This window comes from Melanostigma gelatinosum (genome assembly GCF_949748355.1).
Source record: "Melanostigma gelatinosum genome assembly, chromosome: 4".
Classification (NCBI taxonomy): Eukaryota; Metazoa; Chordata; class Actinopteri; order Perciformes; family Zoarcidae; genus Melanostigma; species Melanostigma gelatinosum.
The window spans coordinates 12715902-12739984 of NC_136637.1; the positions used below are offsets into that span (position 1 = coordinate 12715902).

The 24083-nt window shown below is 40.3% G+C and overlaps 1 protein-coding gene across 2 annotated transcripts; it reads right to left on the reverse strand.

The window, feature by feature from the left end:
• Positions 1-3530: 3530 nt before the first annotated feature.
• On the reverse strand, positions 3531-20111 carry acsbg2 (acyl-CoA synthetase bubblegum family member 2). 2 transcript variants are annotated; one of them, XR_013771896.1, is made up of 16 exons: positions 19988-20111; positions 16266-16371; positions 15681-15802; positions 13971-14242; positions 12801-12889; positions 11772-11892; positions 11367-11447; positions 11129-11278; positions 9973-10149; positions 8922-9103; positions 8110-8352; positions 7772-7989; positions 7500-7639; positions 5891-6137; positions 4612-4985; positions 3531-4086 (listed from the first exon to the last, which is right to left on the reverse strand). XR_013771896.1 is itself a non-coding variant. In XM_079266529.1 (15 exons), the coding sequence occupies exons 1-15, from the start codon at positions 19992-19994 to the stop codon at positions 4867-4869; spliced, it is 2274 nt and encodes a 757-aa protein (XP_079122655.1). In that variant the 5' UTR covers positions 19995-20111; the 3' UTR covers positions 3531-4866. The 2 variants fall into 2 exon arrangements, 1 of the variants encoding a protein (XP_079122655.1); XM_079266529.1 differs by having other exon boundaries at positions 3531-4985.
• Positions 20112-24083: the final 3972 nt, after the last annotated feature.

The window sequence follows — 24083 nt, forward strand, 5'->3', positions numbered from 1 at the left end:
GGTCACATAATTTAGTTATGTTATGATAACTTGAGGCTGAAGAACTGCATCATAGGAAACAATAGAGTTGGAGCTGTTTTCAGCGCTGCTGGTACCAGAAGTAAAAATCCCATTTCATTCTTTCCCTACAGACAGTGTTGCGTTACTCACAGTTGGAGCACTTTTACTGCTTGGATCAACATGAAACTCTCCCGATTCAATCCTTGAGTCCAAATGATTTAAAAACGTGTTAGATAAGATAGTTGGTTAACTACGACTCCCAAGGAGCATTGCGGCCAGAAACTTCAAATCAGTCTGCTTCAAATTCTGTCACAAGCGCCGCTAAACGCGGACAGAAGCTAATAAAGCTGTTGAGAAAGCTGATTGTATAATATCTTGAATCAGTTTACTTTTCATTTTTTGGGTCACCTTTGGATGAATTCCGCTGCGTTCAGTTAAAATGAAAATTTGCCACCTTTTTAACGTGGATCTCCAATCAGTGTTGATGGTAAATGTAGTCCGTTAAAGACACAAATTCCCCAGTTCGTGCTATATTGACCCAGAATGCCGATCTCTCCTGATGTGGTGCCGTGCCGGCTGTGCCTACATGTACCAGTATGCACTGCGCTTCAGCTACAGCTGATGAATATACAAAATAAACTCAAAACTGTTCATAAAGACAATATTCTACTGAAAAATACAACCGTACACCTTCTGAATCCAAGCTTCTCTCTTTCTCTAAACTAAGACGGGCTTCATTTTCTTTTAACTCATCGTAAAACGCACTCCACTCAAACTGGACAGAAACGAATTAAAACTTACCTGATCCATGAGTTAGTCCTTCCACTGTTCCAACAATCATCAACGCTGGTTTGGTCGAAATAAATCCTCAATTCACAGAGTGCGATGTGAGAATATGCCGGCTCTATAGCTGTTTCCCCTGCTGTCTCTCTCTGCCTCGCTGCAGCGGCTTCTTACTCCGTCTTCCTGAGGCAAAACATAATAATTGTCATTCATAATGTCCTCTGCACTCAAAATTTGGGGGATGCTATATTTGCAGTTGGAAACTCAACACAATTGAAAAGAACAAGGGCATATTTTGAGCGGCGTTGCGCCCCACAGCTACTAAAGCTGGAGTAGCACTCTGTAGTTTTTCGTTCCCTCCAACGTCGTCACTGGATGCAGGAAGAAGAGATTTTTCAGAGAACATCAGCGAGAGCTGCAGGCGTTTCTTCCTCCGTTGTGCCTCTATGTGGCTCCTCCATTGCAACGACTGCTGAGGCTCATGGGTATCGTAGTACTTGGAGCCGCCTGCCAACCAAAATGACGGATAAAACACGATTTCTCCGAAATTTAAGTTTGAAATAATTGAAACTGGTGGTCCTAATGTAAACCACTATAAGAGTTACATTTTCCTGAGAGCCCTTTGTTTCTGTGTTGAGCAACCATTGAAGACATTCATGAAAGAAAGAAAAAAGTGCAAATTGGAATCAAGATTGCAGAGAAACTCTTCCGGTCCCTTTCCCTTTGCAACCCTGTGCAGGTCTGCTGGAGTGAAACATTTCAGCTGAGACTATATTATATATAAAACATGTATAATACAGCAAAGGTAGAATATCTACTGTGTGGATCTTTAGAGGATGAGGAACAATATAGAGCAAATGGTTGCAAATATGTGGAGCGGGGTGGGGTGAGGGGGGCATGTGCAGCAGACGGGATGTTTCCTGTGTCAGTGCTCGTCATAATGTGTCTGTGACAAGTGTACCGGGATGCCTGTATTTATAAAGGTTTGAGTTCTTGTTTTAACTCGGGGGATGTCTGAAATGTGTTCCTTATATGTGGTCCAAGAAGAACAAACTGGATGTGCAGAACAATTTGGTATTTTTTTGAAAATAAAAACTTGGCATTACAATGCCACCATGTGGCCATATGATGCAAGTTGTTAACGAGGACAAAACATTGTTATTTTAATGTTATTTTTAATTTTTAAATCATATTATTAATAAAGTCATTAAGTACTGTTGTCCCCGCGTGTGTCCCATCATCATTGACCGTTGTGCGACCCGGTCATGGGTGCGCGTGTGCAGGGTTCACGTAAAGTTCACGTGATGGTTCAATGCAGTCTGCGGGGTTAAAAGGACACGCAGCGGGCCGGCCAGTAATGCTCACGAGGCATTGACCATCTATCCAGGGAACGGCAGAGGAGGGACATTTATTGGCGAAGGCTGATAAATAAATTGTACTCTGACGCAGATCCGCATTGAGGAAACCTAATGTGGGTTGTTGCCATACATTTATGTGTCCGGGTGTGAGACACCATTGTGGGCAATGTTACAAATGTATTACCAAGACTTCTGTATGGCAATACTGGATATTTATATGGTCTTTCATGTTTTGATGACGTACATTTGTCAGGTTATTAAATTGCAGGATAAACCAAGAAACGGTCAGATTCTCATTAAACTTTGCAGGTATTTGGTTAACCAATAAGCCAATCAAGAAAATGTATTGATAACTGTTTTGTTGTATAATGTTGTAAAATATAATGTGCATTTTTTTAAAAACAATTTTCTGACATTTTATTGGCAAAAAAATCTATTCTTTGAAAAGTGAACTGATTTATTGATAAAGAATATAATCTTAAATTGCGATATAACTTTACACACAGTGATATATGATTTGACTGAAATAACCCACTCATAAGTTTACCCTTTTATTTTTAGCATTTTGGTGAAATTTTAATTTCACAACAAATTAACTGAGAAATGTCTGAATTTTCACTTTATTGGATTTGTAGTAGTGTTGTATTGGACTAATAACCGCTTTGTGTTTTTTATAGTGTAACGTAATCAAATATACTACAACAGTACTGTGAAACTTGAGAATTGAGGCAAAACAATTGCTTCACAGTTGAAGTCGGTATTTATTGCAGAGTGTCCAGTTGCATTGTGCCGGGGCAGTAATGACTACTACTACTCACTTAAAGTAACATTTTTGAAGTACTTGTACTTTACTTGAGTATTTCCATTTGATGTCACTTAAGACTTTTACTCTAATGTATTTTAATAGGAATTATTGTACTTTTTACTTTACTATATTTATTGAGAATTGTACTTATTTTGCAGATTCAGATAAATAATGCAAAATATAATCAAATCATAAGTAGTTTTATTATAGATTAATACAAAACCTTATTGCTCCCTGGGAAGAAATTCACAAGCTACCCGTCGATATGTAAATAAATTAAAATCAGCCCCATTTTTACCAGCTGATGTGCACATTAATGCATCAATTATAATTCAATAACATACAATCTTTTGAAATAGGACTCATTCTGCAAAATGGTTACTTTTAACATTTGCTATATTAAGTACATTTTGAATGCTTGACTTTATGTGTAACAGTGTTTCTATACTGTGGTATTGCTACTTTTACTTTAGTAAACGATCAGATTGATCTAGATACTTTACATTCAACAGGCCTCACACAGAATAAGAACAGAGTTCACATTAGCTTATTCAACTTTTATTCTGTAACTGATCAAACACCCAACATTCACGTACTCCATGCATATTTCCATATTTCAACCCTGATATTGTCAACACCAACAACAGCAGCTCTTTCAGGTCAGGTAGATCCAGACACACTGAATCACCGTCATTTCCTGATTTAACTTTATACACGCGTGTAAAAATTGTTCGGTTTACCCTGAACTTCAGTTACTTTGAGCAAACCATAACCGCCAAACCCACCTTCACTGTGAACTGCTAAGAGTACTACGAATACCTACGATATGCTTATTATATACATAATTACTTCATATACAAGACCAGCTCTTTGGAGTACAAACTCTTATACTCCCCTTTTTAAAACGTTTTCTTTCAAAATGTGTGAAACATCTTCAAGGAGGCTAAAGACATGTGATCAAAACCTCAAACATTTGTACATTTATGTGAACAAGGGATGGCAACAGACCAGGTAATATACTTGCCATGAAGCTATATAATTTAACTTTTGTACATTCCAAGCAAGTCTTTGTTTCTTAGTTTGAGTGCAATAACATTATGCATGAGATTTCTGGGCTGCTGAAGAAATGTCTGAAGAAAACTGTAAAAAAAAAAATAAGTGAAAGATGATTTAGGCAAAACATATTTACAATATTCCACAAAAATCACAGCAGAAGGACCAGGCAGTTGTGTCTGACTTTACAATTACAAAAGGCAATGGATATGGCTTCAGTGACGTGTTTTACAGCATGACAAACTAGATGTGGATGCTAAGTTATGAGATCGATTTCTATACCCTTCTAACTGCAACTACCTCTGCGCAAAACGTTGGCTTTATTTGATAACGTGTACAAAATAAATGATTATTTTCTTTGAAAGCTGACAAAGACAAGAAAAATAAAAAAAGACCAAGTACATGTAAAATGCCAGTAAAGATTTGCATATGATTAAGTTAAGAAACGGAGTCTTTCATAGAAATGTTCTTCATTTGAAGGTAATTTAGCCCATGTAAACTTTGGCAAACCCAAAATAAATTAAGAAAAACATGTTAAGACAAATTCTTTTGGATTCTGTCTCTTATCTCAAGTAACACAGTAAAATAAACCCAACAAATGTCCTTACGTACAGCTGCTGCTACTTCATGTATCGGATGTTACTGTTCATCCCAGTAATCCAAATAGTCTTCGAAATCATAAAGCTATTTTTACAATGGCTTCTTATTTTCAGCACAACACCTACAAATGTAAACAAAGACAAAATGATTAAAATTGAAGGCAATCAAAACATTTTTACAAAAGAAAAATGGCTGGATTAATGAGGTGAGGTGTGTCTGCAAGTTGGCTCAGACGGTCTGGATCTCCCTGCGGGTGGAGGAGCGGCTCTATTTGGGAGGCAGCGGGTTTTCGGGGGTCGTTGGAGTTGCCAGCTCCTTATAAAAGTTCTCAATCTGCTCCTTGTACATCTTCGCCACCACCGGCCTCTTCAGCTTCATGGTAGGGCCTGTGGAACAAGTGAGGAATTCATGTTGTTAAACACTTAAAACGAATCATATCACTTCCTAAAGCTATAGTTTGAACTGCACACATGATTGAGTCTAAACCTAGTTGCTTTGTCCCGTGGATGTCAGAGTATTATGATATGCCTTCTGGTCAGTTTGTCAGTATTGTAAGTCACTCTAATTTAAGATGATGCATTTGACTCTTAATAATGTGGTAGGTTTAGGAAGAGAAAAAAAATCTAAGTTCTGCTTAAAGACAATTTGGTTTGTGATTTATTTACATTTTTTCTGCAACTAACGTTCATTCATTTTAATTACTGATGAATCAGACAATTATTTGTTGATTTGTAATTGTTTTGTCTATACAGTAAAGTCAAAAACAGTGAAAATGTCCATATTAATGTGTTAAAAAAAAAGAAGAGTATTTGTTCTAAACCACAGGCTCCACATAAAATGACAGTCTGTGACATGAAGAAAAGACGAGTGAGAGAAAGTTTGGTCTTTTTGCTTGAAAAACGACAATTAGAAAATGAATAGTTAACTATTTTGATAATTGGTTGTCGATCAGCTAATTGTTGATCTAATTGTTTCTACTAGTTTTACCACCCCACGCATCTATACATTATTCAAAAGAAACAGTCTGAAGAGGAAGAAATGACTCTTTTTGATTTAACAACCCATAGAGCCATGCACCATGTGAGACTTTGTATTCATCTAAAAAAGGTTGGAGACCACTGAGTTAGAAGAAGCCCTTTCGTCATATGTGGTTCAGGAAGGTGAAGCCTTGGACTCTCCATTGTGAATACCACACACTGCAGGTTTAACACAATTACAGAGTCAATTGTCCTCTTCCTGCAAAATAAAGATCCTCTATAGTCGGCACACCCTGCGTTCCCATCTCACTCACCAAGCTCTCCTCCTGGAAGGGAGAAATCACGATCCAGGATGATCCACTTCTGAATGCGCTGAGCGTTGGATGTCGCCTCCTTGTTGACTCGGTTGATTCCCTCCTGAACGGCGGCGTGGATCAGTCGGTCTTGGCCGCCTGCGATCTCAGAGACTCGTGTGGCGTTGCTGCCCAGCTTCCTGCAGAGCTCAATAGCTTCCGGTGTCAGCTCGTCCTCTGGTTCTCCTGACTCTGCGTTTAGCTGGCACTGGAGAGAAGAACATTTGAAAAGTTGAATTGTATCACCTTTATTTTTATGTATATATATTCTTGTCCATGTAACTCAAAGCATTAATATATCAAAAATTTGGAATTTGGGTCTGTTTTCCTTAAAGCCCTCTAGATGGCAGCATCTGAAAAGAAACGTCTGAAAAGCAAACGCTTCACTTTTTGATGCTGCTCCTTTTTCATCAGTCAAAACAAGATATATATCATATATATTGTCTCTTTCTGAGATTAGATACAAAGTATGATAGGATGTTTACAAGGCTCAGATAAAGAATGGCTGACAAGTTATATCTGCAGTCTCCATCTGATATCCTTCACTCTGTTCAACAGTTATCTTCACGAGTACAGTTTCCCTTCTCTTTGCGGTGCCCTGCTGTCTCCTCCTTCGACTGTGATTAAAGTGCACAAACAGAACCGTGCTTGCTGGTAGGTTACACCAGGGGCCAGATTAATAAACGATACATATGCACAAAAAAACATGCATACGCCATTTCCCTCACAAACTGGTATTTATAAAAGAAGTAAGATGTGCACATCCAAACATACTTTAGACCAGATTTACAAACGGTTTACTGAAAAATAGCTGAGGGTGAAACATGGTGGACATGAAATATACGGTGAGATATGTCAACTTACAGTACAACATTTTTTAGATTGTTTGGAAATTACCAACACAATTAATAAAAATGGCAGACAGCAGTGTTCTGTAAAATGTCAAAGGTGCATATATAAACTTAATTTAAAATTATAAGTAATTAATTAAATCTTTATGAACATTTGAGCTGTGATTTCCCCGTCAATGATCTTTAAATTTTATCCTCAGTTGTGAAGCTCTTTTGTAAAGATTGATTCTGTTTCAATTTGAGCTCAATCAATTATTAATTGATTTTCCTTCTTAATAAATGACATCACAGCTAAATCAGCTTCAATGCTTGCTTCCTTATCTCCTTTAGGATATAGTGCAGTGGACCATCCTTTACAAAAAGAAAGGAGAGAATGCCGTCCCCCATTCCTTGCGGCAGCTACATTTAAAGCGACGCAGCATTTGGCCATCAATAACATCGCTGTTTCATTGTACCTTAGGAGGTGTGACTCTATTTTGGACAGGAATCGAATTGTACAGCATCAAATTAGTCTCTGTTCTCTTTTTCTCTGCGTTATAAAGTTGCGTAAAATAATATACCAGTGTAAGAGCAGTTGGTTTCTCTGCGCTTGTCTTTTGTCCTTGTGAATTTTCCTTCACGTCTTTCCGTGACCTCATGATTTCCATCAAGGTAAAGGAGAAGACATAGGACAATATTGTTTTGACTATTCGACCGCAGCCCCGGTTTCTGAGACTCACCTTAATGGTGAGCAGCATAGATAGAAACTTCCTCTTGTCTCCGATCAGCATGGCGTTACTAATCAGCGGCACGGCCCCCTTCACAGCATCCTCGATAGGGACAGGAGGGATGTTCTCTCCTCCTGCGGTGATGATCAGCTCTAAAAATCACAGTTACCGGTAAGTAACACACTTTATCGATCACAGATAGTTAGAAAATGTTCCGCGGCTTAGAGATTGCATCTCCTGTAACAGGACACCAAGTCCATGCTCTAAAAAGAACATAGAATAACCTTTAATTCTTCCGGTGATGAAGAGGAATCCGTTCTGGTCGTGTTTGCCCAGGTCACCGGAGTGCAGCCAACCCTCTGCGTCGAGAGCCTCATCCGTCTTGTCGGGCATGTTGAGGTAACCCATGAAGACGTGACGGCCCCAGAAGCAGATCTCACCGTTTCCCTCCTCGTCTGGGTTGTGCAGCTTCGTCCTGCACCCTGGGATCTCTTTACCACAACTGTAGGACAAAACAACATTTTCATAATTCACCACATGCTTTTGAGTTGGCTCTGATTTGTCCGTGTAAAGGAAATTCTGCGTGAAATCAAATTGGAAGTTAAAAAAAAAGAAAATGTACCTGGTGAGCTTGAAGGCCTCGGGGATGGAGATTGTGTGAGGTCCGGTGCTCTCGCTCATGCCGTACAGCTCGTACAGAGGGATGTCTAGGCTGAGGAAGAACTCCAGGGTGTCTTTGGTTATGGGAGCGGCACCGGTGTAGCACTTGCTGCAGCGGTCCAGGCCCAGAGCCTTGCGCACCTTTTTGAACACCAGCTCTTTGGCTACTTGATAGCTGAGCGGCGTGCGGCCAGCTGCTCCGCTTCTGAGGAAAGACACAAAACAGCAAGTGTAAGAGTTTCGAGCCACGCCAGCAGCTTGGCATGTAGGAATGTCAACGTCAGCCAGTCTGTTGGTTCACACTGGAATATCTCAACAGCTATTGGATGGATTACCATGAAATGCTGTACAGACATTCATGATATCCAGACAATGAATCCTGCCGGCTTTGGTGACCCTCTGACCTTTCCGCTATCGTGCCGCAACGAGGTGAACATTTGTGATTGTAAATAAAATACAACAACTGTTGGATGGATGCCATAGTATGTGGTACAGACATGTTGCCCTCAGGATGAATTGTAATCACTTTGATCCTTTCAGCTCTCCTCTAGCATTCAGCTCAAAGCACAACCTCACAGAGCTGCAATCATTGATGGAGGAGTTTTATTATGTAATGAGTCAAGGCACCATAAATCCAGCATCCAACAGATAATAAGAGAGACACAATGTCAAAATAGCAGTTTGGTAAAAAGAGAGAACCCGAGGATGGAAACAGGAACGAGGAGTGATTGAAGCGTGTCTAAATAAAGCTGTCATTTTATAACACGTACGTACTGATTCATTTTGGCCAGATTAGTCTGCAGGCCAACATCTTTGGCCCAGGCAGCCAGTTTCCTGCGCACAGTCGAAGACTTGGCCCCGACAGACTTCATCTTCTCCTGCATCTTCTCCCAGACACGTGGGACGCCCATGAAGACCGTGGGACGCACTTCCTTCAACGTGTTTACCAGAGAGCCCTGATTTAGAAAAAGAAAGCAGAGTTTTAAACACAAACGACACATGCAGTTTACAGCGCTCATGGAGAGGAAATGAGCAGAACGGTTTAAATCTGCCACCACAATGTTCTTGGAAACTATTGCATGAAAAACACATTAGCTTTTCATATCTGCTGTAGCACACTCGTATGTCCACCCTCAGGCTATGCTGATGAATGTGTCGGGGCGGTGATGGTGAAAGGAGAGAAGCCTTAAGAAACGAAGAGCCCTGAGAGGCTGCAGCGTAGCATGCCAGACGGATACAATCTTGCCATGAAAGGACACGTTATGGAGAGATGCACATCATTCGTGTTCAAAGATATGACCATCCACTAAATCGATCCTTTCTGTTTTCATGATCCTAAACTATGAATACCTTCCATCCTGATCTTAGAGCGGCAAACTGAAACTACGTTTTGGATTTTTTTACTCTGGCTTTTTATTTGATATTATTATAATTTATAAGAACTGTGTTTCTTTTTCTATTTATCCCTGTACATTTTTTGTTCTTAATATTTTTAGATTGTTTGGTTTGGTAAACATTTCATTCACTGTTTTTGCTTGAGTTCTGTACTCAACATTTGTAATCCTCTTTTTGTAAAGCTATTTGGGCTTTGTCTCTGCATGAAAGGAGCTGTACAAATCAAAATTAAAATTGAAAATATTATTTAAATCAAGACAAACTGCATGAATGTTAATGTCAGCTGCTGATGATTTCAAATCGCCTGTTTTTCCTTCTTTGAAAATGTTCAATATTCAAATTTTTATCTTAAATCTCTGCCGTTAATAATGGGCCATATATTTTGTGTGTTTCGTGTGTTTGTGTACTAAACACCACTGTTGTATCTCACCTTCAGTGCATCTGGCTGGGCAAAGTGGGTCGTCCCTCCGACCCTCATGCTGACCCAGATGTCGACCATCTGAGCAGCGACGTGGCTGAGCGGCAGGTAGCTGACCACCAACTCCTGACTGCGAGTGCCGTCTGTAACACCCACATGGCGGCAGGTGGAGAGCGCGGTCCATGTTATCTGAGGGCGAGGCGAGAGCAGTGCATTTAATGAGGTATCTTTATTGTTTTATGTATGGGAGGTCGCACGCAGACATGCTATTTACAAGATGAAGAGAATTACACAAAAACAGTGGTGAAGGTTTATGACCAGTGTTTTATACCTCATATAAGTGAACTTTGACAAGAATAAAATACGTGCATGAGAAGTTTTTAATTGTTTGAGACAGCCAGGTGCCATGTTAATGAGTCTGTGGTTTAACAGGACTACAGCCATGGGTAGAAGAAGTAGTCAGATCTTCTAAAGAAGCAATACCACAGTGTAAAAATAATCTGTAAAAATAATCGGTTAAAGGTCCTGCATTCAAAATCTTAAGTAAAAGTACATGTGTGCTTATACATCAAATTACAATTTGAGATGCATTGATGTGTAAGCATCACTAATGTTGCAACTGGTAAAGGTGGAGCTAATTTCAACTACTTTTTATACTGCTGGGCAGCTTCATCGATAATAATACATCACTTTAAAAAAAAATAATGTATGAATAACCTGAATCTGCAAAGTAACTAAAGTTATCAAAGAAACTCAAAATATGGAAATATATAGAAGTTCTCTGTACTTAAGTATAGTACTTGATTGTACCCGGGGTTACATTCCATCACATCGTCTGTCCACATTAATTGTCCTCAACAAACAACACTAAAAAGGCTGAGTCATTTCATCTAAATGACTCAGCCTTTTTAGTATTGTTAGTATTGTTTGTTTATTGTTGTTTAGGTTTCTATTCAGGTAGGGTTCAGCAAAAATTCCTTGAGTTGCTGAACCCTACCTGAATAGAAATCTGCCGAACAAGCCGTGTACATGTTGTACTTAAATGTGAAGGTCTGTCAACTCCATCTGCACTTTTCCCGCTTTACAACTGCTGTCAGTGTCGGCAGACAAACGTGTGACACTTCTCTATCCTCCAGAGGTAAAGAAACACTTGGCTCGTGTAACTTACGTTATCATGGCTGAGCATGACTGCTTTGGGCTGGCCTGTGGTCCCCGAGGTGTAGATGAGCGTGCAGCACTGGTTGGGCTTCTGGCTGGAGACGATCGCATCGAGGGGTGCGTCGGGCTCGTCGCGTCCGAGCTCCATGAACTCCGCCCACTGCAGTACACAAGCAAAATCACTCAGATGATGCTAATTTGACGAAGCTAATCTTTTCGTGTTTGCCATGAACAGATTGTGTACTTACCGTGTACAGATTTGGTCTTTTCTCTTTAAGTGCATCTTTGTACTGGATAATGGCTTTCAAGTGCGGCAGCTTGTCTTCAACCTGTAAACAAACAAAGTATAATCCCATGAGTACATAAAGCAGACTATAGTTAATAAGAAGACTACACCACTGGCTGTAAGTATTTAAAACCATTAGAGTTATATCATTTTAATAAATCTCGATACCGTTCTAAAAGATGCCGCCAATTCACATTTCTGTCTCTTAATTATTGATGGCAACAAAATGGAGAAAAATACAAATCTTCCTTTTTTCTTCCCGCCTTTTCGCTGTCCTGATCACATCTCTGAGCACAATAAAACCTGCATTCATATCTTCGATTTATAGATGTCAAGTGTTTATATATGCAACTCATTCTGATCTCACCTGAAGGATCTTCTGCAGCTGTTTGTGATTCTCCACCACAATGATATTGGCCTTGCTGTTGTCTGCTACGTACTGGCATGCCTCAGGAGAGTTGGTGGTGTAGATGCCAACAGCAAACCCGCTGCAGCAGACAAAACAACAGTCAGACTTACAACAGTTTCACTTTTACGTTTACACAGAGTCAGATGAAACTCCGTCCCATTCCTGGTGACAAAAGACCTGACCTAGCAGCATTGTTGTCTTTTGGCTTTCCAGCGACATGCCCTGCAGTCTTCTACCGAGATAAATGAAACTAAACCTGTGATTCTTCTCATCAGGACCAGTTTGACGAGTTAACCGTAGTTTCAATATAATCCTGTTGTCATGCGTCACTCAGCACTGAGCGTGGGAATCTGGGGAATCCGCAAACAGTATGTGTATCGCAGGTTTAGAGAAACGACATGTACTGATCTTTTGAATAACCAAACTCAACAGAAGAGGCTTGTGATTACTGTTCAGTGATCCGCTTACAGATCACTGTAAGTACTCAAATCCTTTTACTTACGTAAAACGATCAATACAACATATAACAACTCCATTACATTATTGTAAAAGTATTGTATTTAAAACTAAAAGTACTTGGACACTGACTCATAGGATTGTATCATTATATTGTTAAATACTGAAATAAAATTTGATGTTTAACAGCATTTTACCGTTTTAGCTGGAAGAGGTGAAGCAAGTTTTAACTACTTTATATGTTTGGGTAGTTTAGTCCAGTGGTTCTGAAGGGTGCTTAGTTGCTTTCAACACTGCAGTTCATCAGCTTCCTTTTAATCAAGATGTCTTTCAGCCAAGAGGCCAAGTGCCGAACTGGATAACACCCGAAGGTCTGCGCTCTGGTGAACTCGCATTTCAAGTCTTGGATCACACCACTCGGGTATGGAAGACATGCACACATGAGCACACGCATAAACACAGAGCTGGCAATGAAAACGCAAGCGAGCGAACACTGAGCTCATTGCTGTCAAATTCAGAGATGAAACTCACCCAGCAAAGATAGCTGCAATGTCAGAGATGAACCACTCAGCCGAGTTGAAACCCAGGATGGCGACACCGTGGTAGCGCTGCAAACCAAGCTGTGTAAAAACAATAATGAAACAATAATATTGGGATATCCTTCACATCCATTTTCAGAGTGTTTGCTGTTGTAGGGATGAGATTTTACTCCTCCCCAAGTTTAATAGAGAAATTATTCTCTCATGCATGCATCAGGGTTTTTGAGCTGTTACTATAGAAACAGATGAATGACACAGGAGACTGGAGAAGGGAACCGATACCAACACTGCAATGAGCTTTTTTCAATAACTTGTGAAGTCTTTCACAACAGTAGTTGAGATACAACAAGAGGCTTTAAATCTAAAGCTCCACTCATGCAGATGGAAAATCATGTCGCATGTCGAAGGGTGTGCATGTGTGGAGGTTTAGGTTCGTCGTGTATGTTGAAATGCAGACAGCCACATGTAAGTATGTCTTTATGTGTGTGTACACGACGTCCTGCTGAGTCTCCACACTGACAAGCTGTTAAGTTTCACAAACAATGAAGTGCTCTGTGCTGAGCAAACAGCTGAGGCACAATTTCACCCCGGCTCTTTTGTGATGCGTGGCGTGTTGTTTGGATTAGCTTTAAAACAATAACAGCAGCAGTTGGTTGTTTAAAACAAAAAGGAAATCTCAGACCTTTTGATACTGAAGGGGAATTGTTGCTCAGGGTGACTAGAAACTAAAAGGAGCACACGCGTAACGAGATTACTGTGAGGAATTTCTCTAATTGAGCAACACCAACGTTTCCAGCATTAAACACCAGTCACTAGACCAAACATTAGTCATTTATTTTCTCTTTATTTGTCTGGTTTTGTTCATCAAACAATCCAAAAACCCAAAGATATTCAATTAAAGATGACATTTGGCATTTTGTTTCTGAAAAAGTGACTCAATTAATCAATGAATTGTTCGTATTCTTTGTTACTGAGAAGGTGGAAAATATACTTCACACTTAAAAGCAGGAGATTTTGGTGGTGTGTGCTGCTAAAACCCTCCCAAATATTATTGTAATAAGAATAGAAGGAATCGGAATATCTAACTCTATAGAGATGAAAGCTTCATCTTCTGAAATGAGTGTCATTCATACTGGATTAATCAACAGATAAAAGGAAGTACCTTAAGGAAGCTCTTGGCAGCGGTGCGGCAGCTCTGGTAATATTCTCTGTAGTTCAGGCTCTTCCGCTGCTCGCCCTCCTTCCAGCTCAGAGCTGTATAGTCGGCAAAGCGCTCCACAGTTGAGGTAAACATCTGGTTGACGGTCAGAGGGGTCTCAGCGGCCAGGCCAGAGTCCCCCATCCTCAGTGTCACCTCTGCGTCGCCACGTGACGTCCACAGGCCGAGCCCTCCTGCCGCTGGCACCGGAAGGGAGTTTGGACGCTGGGTGTTCACTGGAAGAAAATGACAGACAAAAATAAGATCAAGGTGGTTGAGAACTAAACTTTGTGCTCGTTCCTCTAGTTTTCAAACATCCTGCATGTATTGTACTGGAGGAGATGCCACACGCCCTCTGATACTACATTAAAATACAAACAAGCTTTTACTTCTGATTAGCTAAATGTACTTTTCCTAGAAAGTAAATATCTCACCATCACACCAACCCTACTGTCTGTTTGGAGAAACAAACGTTCTCACATGAAACACAAAGGGTTATTTTATTTCATAAAAAATAAATTAAAACACATGGGGTTTCATTTTTATGTTAACTGTATGCAGCAAAGTAACTGCAGAGAACGATTTAAAAAGATGAATCAGATCCTCGTACAGGTTGTTAACAGCAACCAGTAAAATAAAAACTCTCTGTTTGCAGAACGACTTCCTGGTTCAACTTAGAGTCACCACACTGAACATAGTTGTGTGTGCACCCAGTTTCCTGTGCAGTGAGGCAACACCAGCAACATGTTTAGTGCTCTAACCTTCGACAATCAAACTGTGGGCTTGTTTTCAATTTGTCTGATCATCTTACCGACATGCTTCTTCACCCGTTTGACCCCTTTGTGGCAATGTTGCAGTGTTCGGAGATGTCAACAATCACTTTGGTGAATACAAAATTAACATTATCGATGGCTCGTGCTACAAAAACAAAATGCAATGAAAAGATTTTCTTTGATTAGAAACGCATCTTGTGTTTTTTACATGAAGAAAGAAAAGTGTACCGTTGCTAGCTGGATGTTTTCAATTGATGCGATGGTGCCAAATTAAACAGATGAACTAAATGTTGGTAGAACGCAAACAGCTGGTTATCAGAGCTGATGAGAGGACAGGATGTGCATTTTATGGACTGTACAGCCATAGTTCAATTCAAGGACATTTCACTCAGTAGGGAAACTGAAAGAGTAACTGAAAATGTGATTTCAGTTTCTAATCTTCTACAACCAATATAATGACCTATTTATCAGATTAACATCAGGGTAATTATCAAGGTTCTTGTTGTGCAACAACGAATATCCGGGAAGTACTCGTGCTAGGATTTTCCCCTCAGTGAACCAAGACAGGAAGGAATGTCAAAGTTCGGACTGGAAAAAGCCGGCAGGAAAAGGGAAGTCGAGTTGTTCTTCTATCTGAAGAATGTGGAGTTTGCTTACTTCGGTTTGGCCCACTTCCTCAGGGGAAAAGGTCAGAGAAAAACCGCGTTCACATATGCTGACTTCAGCGACTACAGCCAACACAGTGACTGCATTCAACTTAGAGTATTATCCCAGTTGTCTGTATGTGTATTGCTTGTCAAAACTTTAATACGGCTGCACCGCGCTCACGACTGTTAAGAGTTCAGGAAGGGACAAAGAGGGTAAACACATTCACGTCACGTGGCTTTTCTTCAGGCCTCACCTGTTTGTGTGTTTGAGGTCTGTTCAGCAGGGACCTCTGCAGCCTTGGTGCTGCTGGCGACTTCAGCGTGTGCACCAATCTCCTCATCTCTTTCCCCTGCGGACTCTTCCTCTGAAGACTCACTGAAGAAGGCGAAAGGAAAACACATTCAGTGAAAACAGGAAAGTGGATCCTTGGGGAAAATCAGAGGCAGAAGCCTGAACCTGCTCTGAGTCGTATGGGGAAATATTTGGCTCCCAACACACACAAACTCATCACCATCATCCTGAAAGCACATAATATACCTTTTATATCAACTGTAGATCTCAAAGTAAAGTTTATCGTATTATTGCATTCAATTAAAGCTTCAAAAGTGATGAAACCACAATGATTACACGAATCATACACACAATGGAACTGCACGATACCATGATGTGAATTACCACTGAGCGCTGGAGCTCTAACCTGGGTGGTATTTTTGTCTGTTAAAATATAAACATTAATTATCTTATTTGACATCGTGTGACCCCCTCAGATTCATCCTCGAACCAAAGCTCTCGGGGACATGGGTGCCGCGGTGTCCTGGATATGTTTGTGTGGACGTACTTTGCTCTATCCACGATGCAGTCATCGAGGGAGGCTGCGGCGCAGGACGACTCCAGTAAGCCGGCTGCTCTGGGAGGCTCCATCACCACGGCTTCAGACACGGTCACTGAGAGGAGAGAGAGGAGTCACAGGGCTTGTTAGCTTCCGTATACTCGACAAGCACATCTCTTACAAGCATCCACAGCAAGTGAAGGGAAGGCTTTTACAGATGATGAATAAGATAACGAGACATAAGCCATGTGTGTATACGCAACATAGTATAAGAATATCCCAAAACTGTATCGGGTGCATCTGCAAAAAGGCAAAAACTGTTTCACAAAAACACTCCCCGGAGACTGAACGAGGAGTTTGACGATAGACCTTTTTAATAATGTCCAAATCTATGAGCAATTTATACTGACTCTTCCATTGGTGAGTTAATTTAGTAAAGGGCCGCAACTCAGAATTGTTTTCACTGTCGATTAATTCATTGATTGTTTTCTCAATGTAAGAACATTGCTGCAACATTGCTGCAACCTGAGAACGGTAGCATTTTTGCTTAGAAGTAGACTTGCATGATCATCAAAATAGTTGCTTCTGTCAATTGACTTTGAGCTCAATTGAATCTATTTCTGGGTGCTTTTTATTTGATAAGAATTCTAGACACACACTCTTTTGAGAAGATGTTTTTTGACGTCTAAAAAGAAAAAGGAATTGCTCGGTCTAATTGTGAGACCGCAACGCCAACGTGTGACAGCCGGCAGCTTCTATACTCACAAGACTCACACCTGAGTGATGTTGGCACCAGGTCACGTTGCTTTTTCTAGCAGTTGTAGTTGATGTTATATTTACACATGCATTCGTGTTTTGGGCTCTTGTGCAGGTTTTAGCGTACACAAGTTATTTAAACAATAATTCGTCTACATATTGACAACGTATAGTTGCTGCTGAATTCAGACAGATAAAGGAAAACTGTAATCTGCACAAATATCATCCTGACATGCTGTTAACCTTTCTAGCTGACTTTATGAGCTGCTAAACAAACATAGTCTTCGTCTACACTACGATCTGATCTGTTGACAAAATGTTGTCGCATGGCAACAGTGTGGGGAACATGTGGAGCGAGCTGGCAAAGTGGAAAGTCTTGCTGCAGATAACATTGTCTTGCTGCAAATAATGGATTGCCTTTCATTGCTGTGCTTGGTCAACAAAACACCAACGTTTCCAACGCTCAACCCTCTGAACCCAAATCTAAGGATATGAGAGCATAGAAGCCAGATTGTTTTTCTCCTGCATCAATCATCCTGTATATCCTTGACATGGTTTTAGGTGATCAGTTTCATTTCAAAAGAGCTGGAGGGATAATCCCTTTCTCCCACTGACATGACATTTCATCACGGGCAACACGTCAAAGCCTCCGAAACAACAAACCATCACCACTCGTCCAACATCAGACACACCCCTCCATGACGCTCCCTCTCATTCAAGCCCCTCCGTTTGGTAATTCACAGGTCTGAGCTGCTGCTGGCCTGTTTATTTAAGGTGGCTGAAAACACATACCAGCGGTTTCGTCTGCCCATTGTGGCAGCAGCCTATCATGACTCGCTCGTCAGGGACAATTGGGCTCCGGAGAGTTCAGAGAGCAGGAACAAAAATATTTTCTATCACGCAGCCAACCACACCTTCGAAAAAATGAAAACAGGTCAAATGGCATTTGCCATGTGTGGACTGTTTCTAAAATAGCAGGAACACAATTACCAGCAGAAATTGTTCAGAAATTCTGAACTTTGAAGAATCAGCAGCAATCACCTCAAACTGCCATCACTGTTTACTAGTGATCCTACGACGAGCAGCCAGCTGACACCGAGGAGACTTTGTCAATGAGTCCTACGGAAGCCTAAAGGTCTTTCAGCCAAGATGTGATCTCCCTGCTGCCATTTCATTTGGCTTCTTACTTCCAATACAGCTGCAGATCCCTCAAGCCACAGCTGTTAGTGGATGTGGGTTTCCAGCAGTATTAAAAGAGAGTTAGGTTGAGAGTGTAGGCAGGCTGATATGGAGTGAACTGGGGTGTGGTTTGGACAGGCATCTTAAAAGCCCCCCCTTTTCTTGAAAAAGCCCTTGGGCTATTTCTTGCTTGCCCCCTTTTTAAATTCCTCTCAACACTGTCCATTTTGGTCTGACGAGGTTTCATCACATGAGCTCAGGATGTTTAGATCATGAATAAATACTCGAGATGCGTGCCTTTAAATGATCTCGGGGGTGGCGACCCCCTGCTTCTTACATCAATCGTTTGTCATCAAGGTTACTGAGCTGAGATGTCCAAAAATGAAACTACTGCCTTGTGTAGTAAACTATCGATTTTAGATTTGTCTTATTACCTTTCCTGCTATGCTGTAGTTTACCCAGATCACCCTTGTGATCCCTTTGTGGGCTTCACCTTTACTTGAACTTGCACCCTTTTTCCCCAAGAGACCATGGTTTTGCTTCAACTGTATTAAGTTCATCTGTAAAATTGTCAGAAAATAATGAAAAATGTATGACAAGGTGATAAACAGTGCAAAACCAAAATATATTTGATTTACAATGACATTAAACTGAGAAAAACAGCAAACTTTCACATCAGAGAAGCTGGAACAAGCAAATGTTAATTTGGCCTCAAACAATGAATTGATCATCAAAATAGTTGCTGATTAATCTTCAGTCACCCAACTGATGTATTAACTGCTCTACTGCACCCGTCTAATTTTGCTTTCAGACAGAATGACATTTTTTTATGTCCTTTCTTGCGTGGTTTAGTTACGTTTCCTTGTCATTTGCCACCACAGTTAATGCTCAGGATGAATTATCTGATGGAATAAGCACTGCCTGCGCAAACTGACATCATTATTGCAACTGCATTCATTAAATTAGCAAACTTCAGTTAGGTTAATCCCTTGTCAAACAGTTCAGCCCCTCCCTTCTGGTGCGTATCTCTATTGTCATGCATCGTCTCCCCTTGTCCAAGATACCAGCCGTCTCCACTTGACTATCTGAACCTAATGGTGTCGCCCAGAACACAACAGAGATGAACTGGATTTCTACCAATACCATCCTCTGAAAGATCAGCGTCCTCGGCCAGATGCTGCCTCTGAACAGTCCCCTGCAGTGGTTTACCGCCGGGTGTAATCATAAGCGTCCTCAATACACAGCTACCACGTCAAGCTTCACATTTTTTGTCCAGTTTCAAAAATGTGTAAACCAATGCAGACATTTATAAAGAGAAGAAGGGAAAAGGCTTCAAAGGCTTCAAAGGCATCCCTTTAACATTAGTTGTCATCCGGCCAGCGATCTGCCGGTTGGGTTACACCCTTTTACAAGCGAGCAGATGTCCACATGCTGTAAAGAGCCACACATTTCATCTCTATTGAAATTCACAGATTACATATGATGTATTATATGGCGTCTGAGCTAAAATCCAGATATAAATGAACTCTTTAATTAAAGCGGTAGAGGGAGTGGTTAAGAATTATAACAAGGGAAATCAGACATGTGGCATATAACTTGAGTATGGAGGGGATATTAATCCACACAGCATCCTTAGTATCAGACATGAAACATACGTACATATAAGCTGTTTTCTCAGGAATCATTACTAACCTGTTTCTGACCAAACCTGATCTGTCTGAGTGAGAGCTTGAGTTCAAGTTCAGAGGACTACATCTCAAATACATGAAATAAAATATTTAAATTGAGCTACTCACATTGCATTGCTTGAAAATATTTCCCCGGTTTGTATTTCAGGTTTGTATTTCAGGTTTTCTCTGAAATCGTCCACTTTCCCTTATCTGTAAATACAGTTTGCCGGTGAACACACAATAACCCAACAGCCCACCGCTTCTACAACTTAAGCAGCATATCATTCATTTTCAAACAGCAGCCGGCTCAGTTGTTCCCACCCCCTAAAAGCCCCACCCAGACCAGGCCAGCCTGCTTCCTCCAGAAACACTCCCTCCCTACTCCATCATCCAAAACCAACCTGATTGGTTAAAACTGCTCACACCACACGATCCATTTTCCATATAAGGCCACGCAAGCCTAATGAATACGGTGGGGAAGCAGCTCAGAGACACACACACACACACACACACTTGACAGATGATGCTGTGAAACTCCAACCCATCCCCCTACAGAGTTGCTCCCCTACACACACACACACACACACTCGAAACACACGTTTCAGCTGTGCTGGGTTACTATCGGACAAACCAGAATACAAGTGCAGCTGTGCTGGTTTGACTTCATGACTTTCCACTGACTGATATCATTCTTATGCACAATACAAACATGCACCAACCACATCCACATTCATAAAAATACGACATATTTATTTTCCTCCTTCCAATCTTCCTTCATTTTAAACAAATCTAAATAATAATTATTTTCATTATAAAATAATGAGCAAATTATTGTCTTGACTTGTCAACTCATCACTTTGTCTGCAAAATATGAAGAAGTTGTGTTTCAACGTTACAACTTCCCCTAAACCTTCAAAACAGCATAATTACCAGTATTGTACTAAAGTACAAATCTAATTATGCAAGTATTTCCATTTCACACCACTTTAAACTTCTATTTCCATTCCAAAGGGAATACTTTTTCCTCCACTGTAACTGTCAAAGTACATTTAAAATGTGAGGATTTGCTTCTTGTGCTTGTCCTAAATTAAACTAAACTGAATAGTTTGGAGGTTTGTCTAATATAAAATAGCTTAAATGAGCTTAAATGAGCTCAACTAACAACATTCATGCATCGGCGATGATAATCACAGGGACAATTTTAGTGTATTGAGTGTTTTAAATACATTTGTTTTGCTTATTATACTTCTGTATTTTCAGTGTGTTATTGTAACTTAGTAAAGCTTCTAATCAAACTATAAATCTAACTATTACTGCATCGCAGCAGTAATAAATATACACCTGAACTATTGAGAAAATAAACCTTTTCTTATAAACTGAATGTATCAACATTGTGACAATAGTATACTATTGTCACAATGTTGATACATACAATGTTGTAACATACAATGTTACGAGTATACGTATACTCGTAACATTGTTTGCAAACCTAAATTTAGCCCTCTGGCTGAAAATCAAAGCTCAGCCCAAGTACGCAGCATGACCAGCCAATCCTGTACTTCTGGTTCTTCTGAGCCATGACCAGATATACAAGGTGCTAAAACAAAGACAGCCGCTCTGGAGAGGAAACAACTGCAGGAAGAGGAACAAAACTGAAATAAATTACCAAAGCAAATATTTGCTGTTGGTAATCACTATACTTCCACAACTATACAAATAAAGGTGTGGCAACATGACCCCTTGTAAAGGTGCCTGTCTCTGTGAGGGAAGTGGGATTCACAGCGATAAAGACTTTTCATTTTTACATGCATAAAGATAACCAGTCAGTAACTGGTTGATGAGACTAAAAGGAATTTCCTTCACACAATTTCTTCTGAACTCCCTCTAGAGTTCACTGGATCAAATAGAGGAGGCAGAAAGCACATTTCCTCCTCAAACTGATTAGAATATGTGATTAAATTAGCCCTAACCCTTTGAAATGTGAAAGCTGACTCGTAACATCTAAGCATCATACCTGTATGTAATAAAATACGATACATATATATATATCTATATAATTCCTTTAGTGCTACTTTTATAAATGTTGTTCTATTTTTTTATTTTACTCTCATTTAAATATGTGTTGAGCATCGATAACTAAATATTTGATGTGTTTGTGGCATGGAGGGGGCTACAACTGAATGTATTTGTGCAGTATTGTATGATAGTAAAGCTGAACCTTAAAACTCTGGGAAAAACACATTCACATCCGCTTTGCATTGGCGTGTCTGTATCTGCAGGTGTTAATAGTTGATGATTATCTTCTCATTTATTTCATGTGGCTTACTTTTTAAGATCAGTCTTAAAATATCTCAAGTGTGTCGATGCTCACATCACTACACTATAGAAAGATCGGTCTCAGCCAATTGCCATGAGAGACGAAAATGCAGATCCACCACACCACAGCATCACATGACATCCAGAGGCCGGCTGATCCAGTGTACGCATGCGCAAACGCTGAAATGCTGCAGGATGGGTTTAGTGCTGATGCACCCTGCACTGAGGTTATAGTCGGTCAGTGACATCCTTTTTTCTGTTTGATCAAATATCAAACTCCAGTGATAAAACATTAAACATTTACAGTCATTATCACTAAATTGACATTATGTTAAAAAGAGGTTTATTGAGCTCGGATTTCTCCTTTACAGTCATCAAAATAACATCTTATAATCTTTGCGTGTGGTGTGTAGTCGGCCTATAGTTTACATTAGCTATCTTTGTGTTTACTGTACGGTCCATGCATTTTTTTAATCGTTTGTATGTTGGATTAAATCCAAATTGGCAGAAATGAGAAAACGACAATTTTTGTGTCATTCTCCCGCCACCAGGAGACTACTTCGCCGGGAGGAGAGCGGTCTGTGTACGTTTTGATAGCAAAAAAACACAGGAATACTATTCCTGTGTTTCTGTAATTTAGTTTTTTGTTTCAATGATAAAACAAACTATTAGACGTACACAGACCTCACCGCGTCAGCAGTGGGTCTAACCTGTGCAGCGGCTGCAACAGAATGTCTCTAATCCGGCGGGAGTCAGGAAAGTCCCGCGGGATGATGCCCCCCGCGATGGGGTTTGAACTGCCGTAATTCAGGTTGCTGAGGCTAACAGAATTTCAGAGGCTAACTGGCTAACTGAACTGGCCTGACTCCCACGTCTAATATTGTACCTTTTAAATAAATGAATTGCTGTTGATCCTAAAATAGTTTTAAATAAAGTTTAGATACATACATTTTTTAATTAAATAAATCTATATACTAATCAATAAAAACAGTAGTCCTCAAAACAAAAACAAAAAAACAGACTTAATAAATTCCTATTGTTCCCTGGACAGTCAAATATCCAGGTAACAAGGAATAAATAACATAAGCATTGTTAGCCTCCAAAAAACGACCTCTCCCAGCAGGTTTTAGCATTGCAATCATGGCTAAGACTCATGGGACATGTTGTTGTAGAGTGCTAGTAGTAATAGTCAAATGAGCTGTTCAAATTAAACCATCCAGTACAGTGTTAGAAACCCACTTTGGTTAGATTATGGACAGAATACATCAGTATTGTTTCAAATGTAAAGGATTAAAGATGAAAACCAGGTGAGTTACAGATGCTAGCGAGCAGGTGGTAGATAGTAGCCAAGGGGTGAGACTTAATCTGCGCCATTGGCGCTGCAACTTGATGGAAATAGGACAATTGCCTAAACTATAGATACAGAAGTAAGGCTAAAGTACTAATGTACCCTCATTAGCCGTGTAACGTTGCTCGTTAACATGCTGCCCTTCACCTCCCCTGTGGTGGTTTGTTGCGACACGTTTCATTCAAGTTAAGCGGCTTTGCGATGTGGTGCAACTTGCATTTATCTTACAGTAACAAAACACACACTAATGATGTTAACTTTTACCTCCACGTACAAATAATCCTTCAACAGATAAAGTCAACATTACATGGCTTGATGCTGATGTTGAAATCAGCGCGATAAGATGAACCAATAAATGGCACGACTTACCACGAGCAGACGCTTCTCAGTGTTGACTGTTCCTGAATGTGAGCGCGTGTGTTCAGAGCAGCTTGTGCGCGCCTCTGTTCACTGCCAGAGACGTCCAGTTTACGGTGCGATGAGCTGATTCTATATCTCACCTGTTTGAGTCAGTTTTATAGCACCAGACAACCCTCTCACTTGACATTCACCCTGCTT

What these genes read in the sequence shown, in the direction of transcription:
- acsbg2 (XM_079266529.1), bottom strand. An exon ending in CCCAGCCAGATGCACTGAAG is followed by an intron (nt 9,104 to 9,972) that starts GTGAGATACAAC and finishes TTTCTAAATCAG; the next exon opens with GGCTCTCTGGTAAACACGTT. An exon ending in CATCACCGGAAGAATTAAAG is followed by an intron (nt 7,640 to 7,771) that starts GTTATTCTATGT and finishes TGTGATTTTTAG; the next exon opens with AGCTGATCATCACCGCAGGA.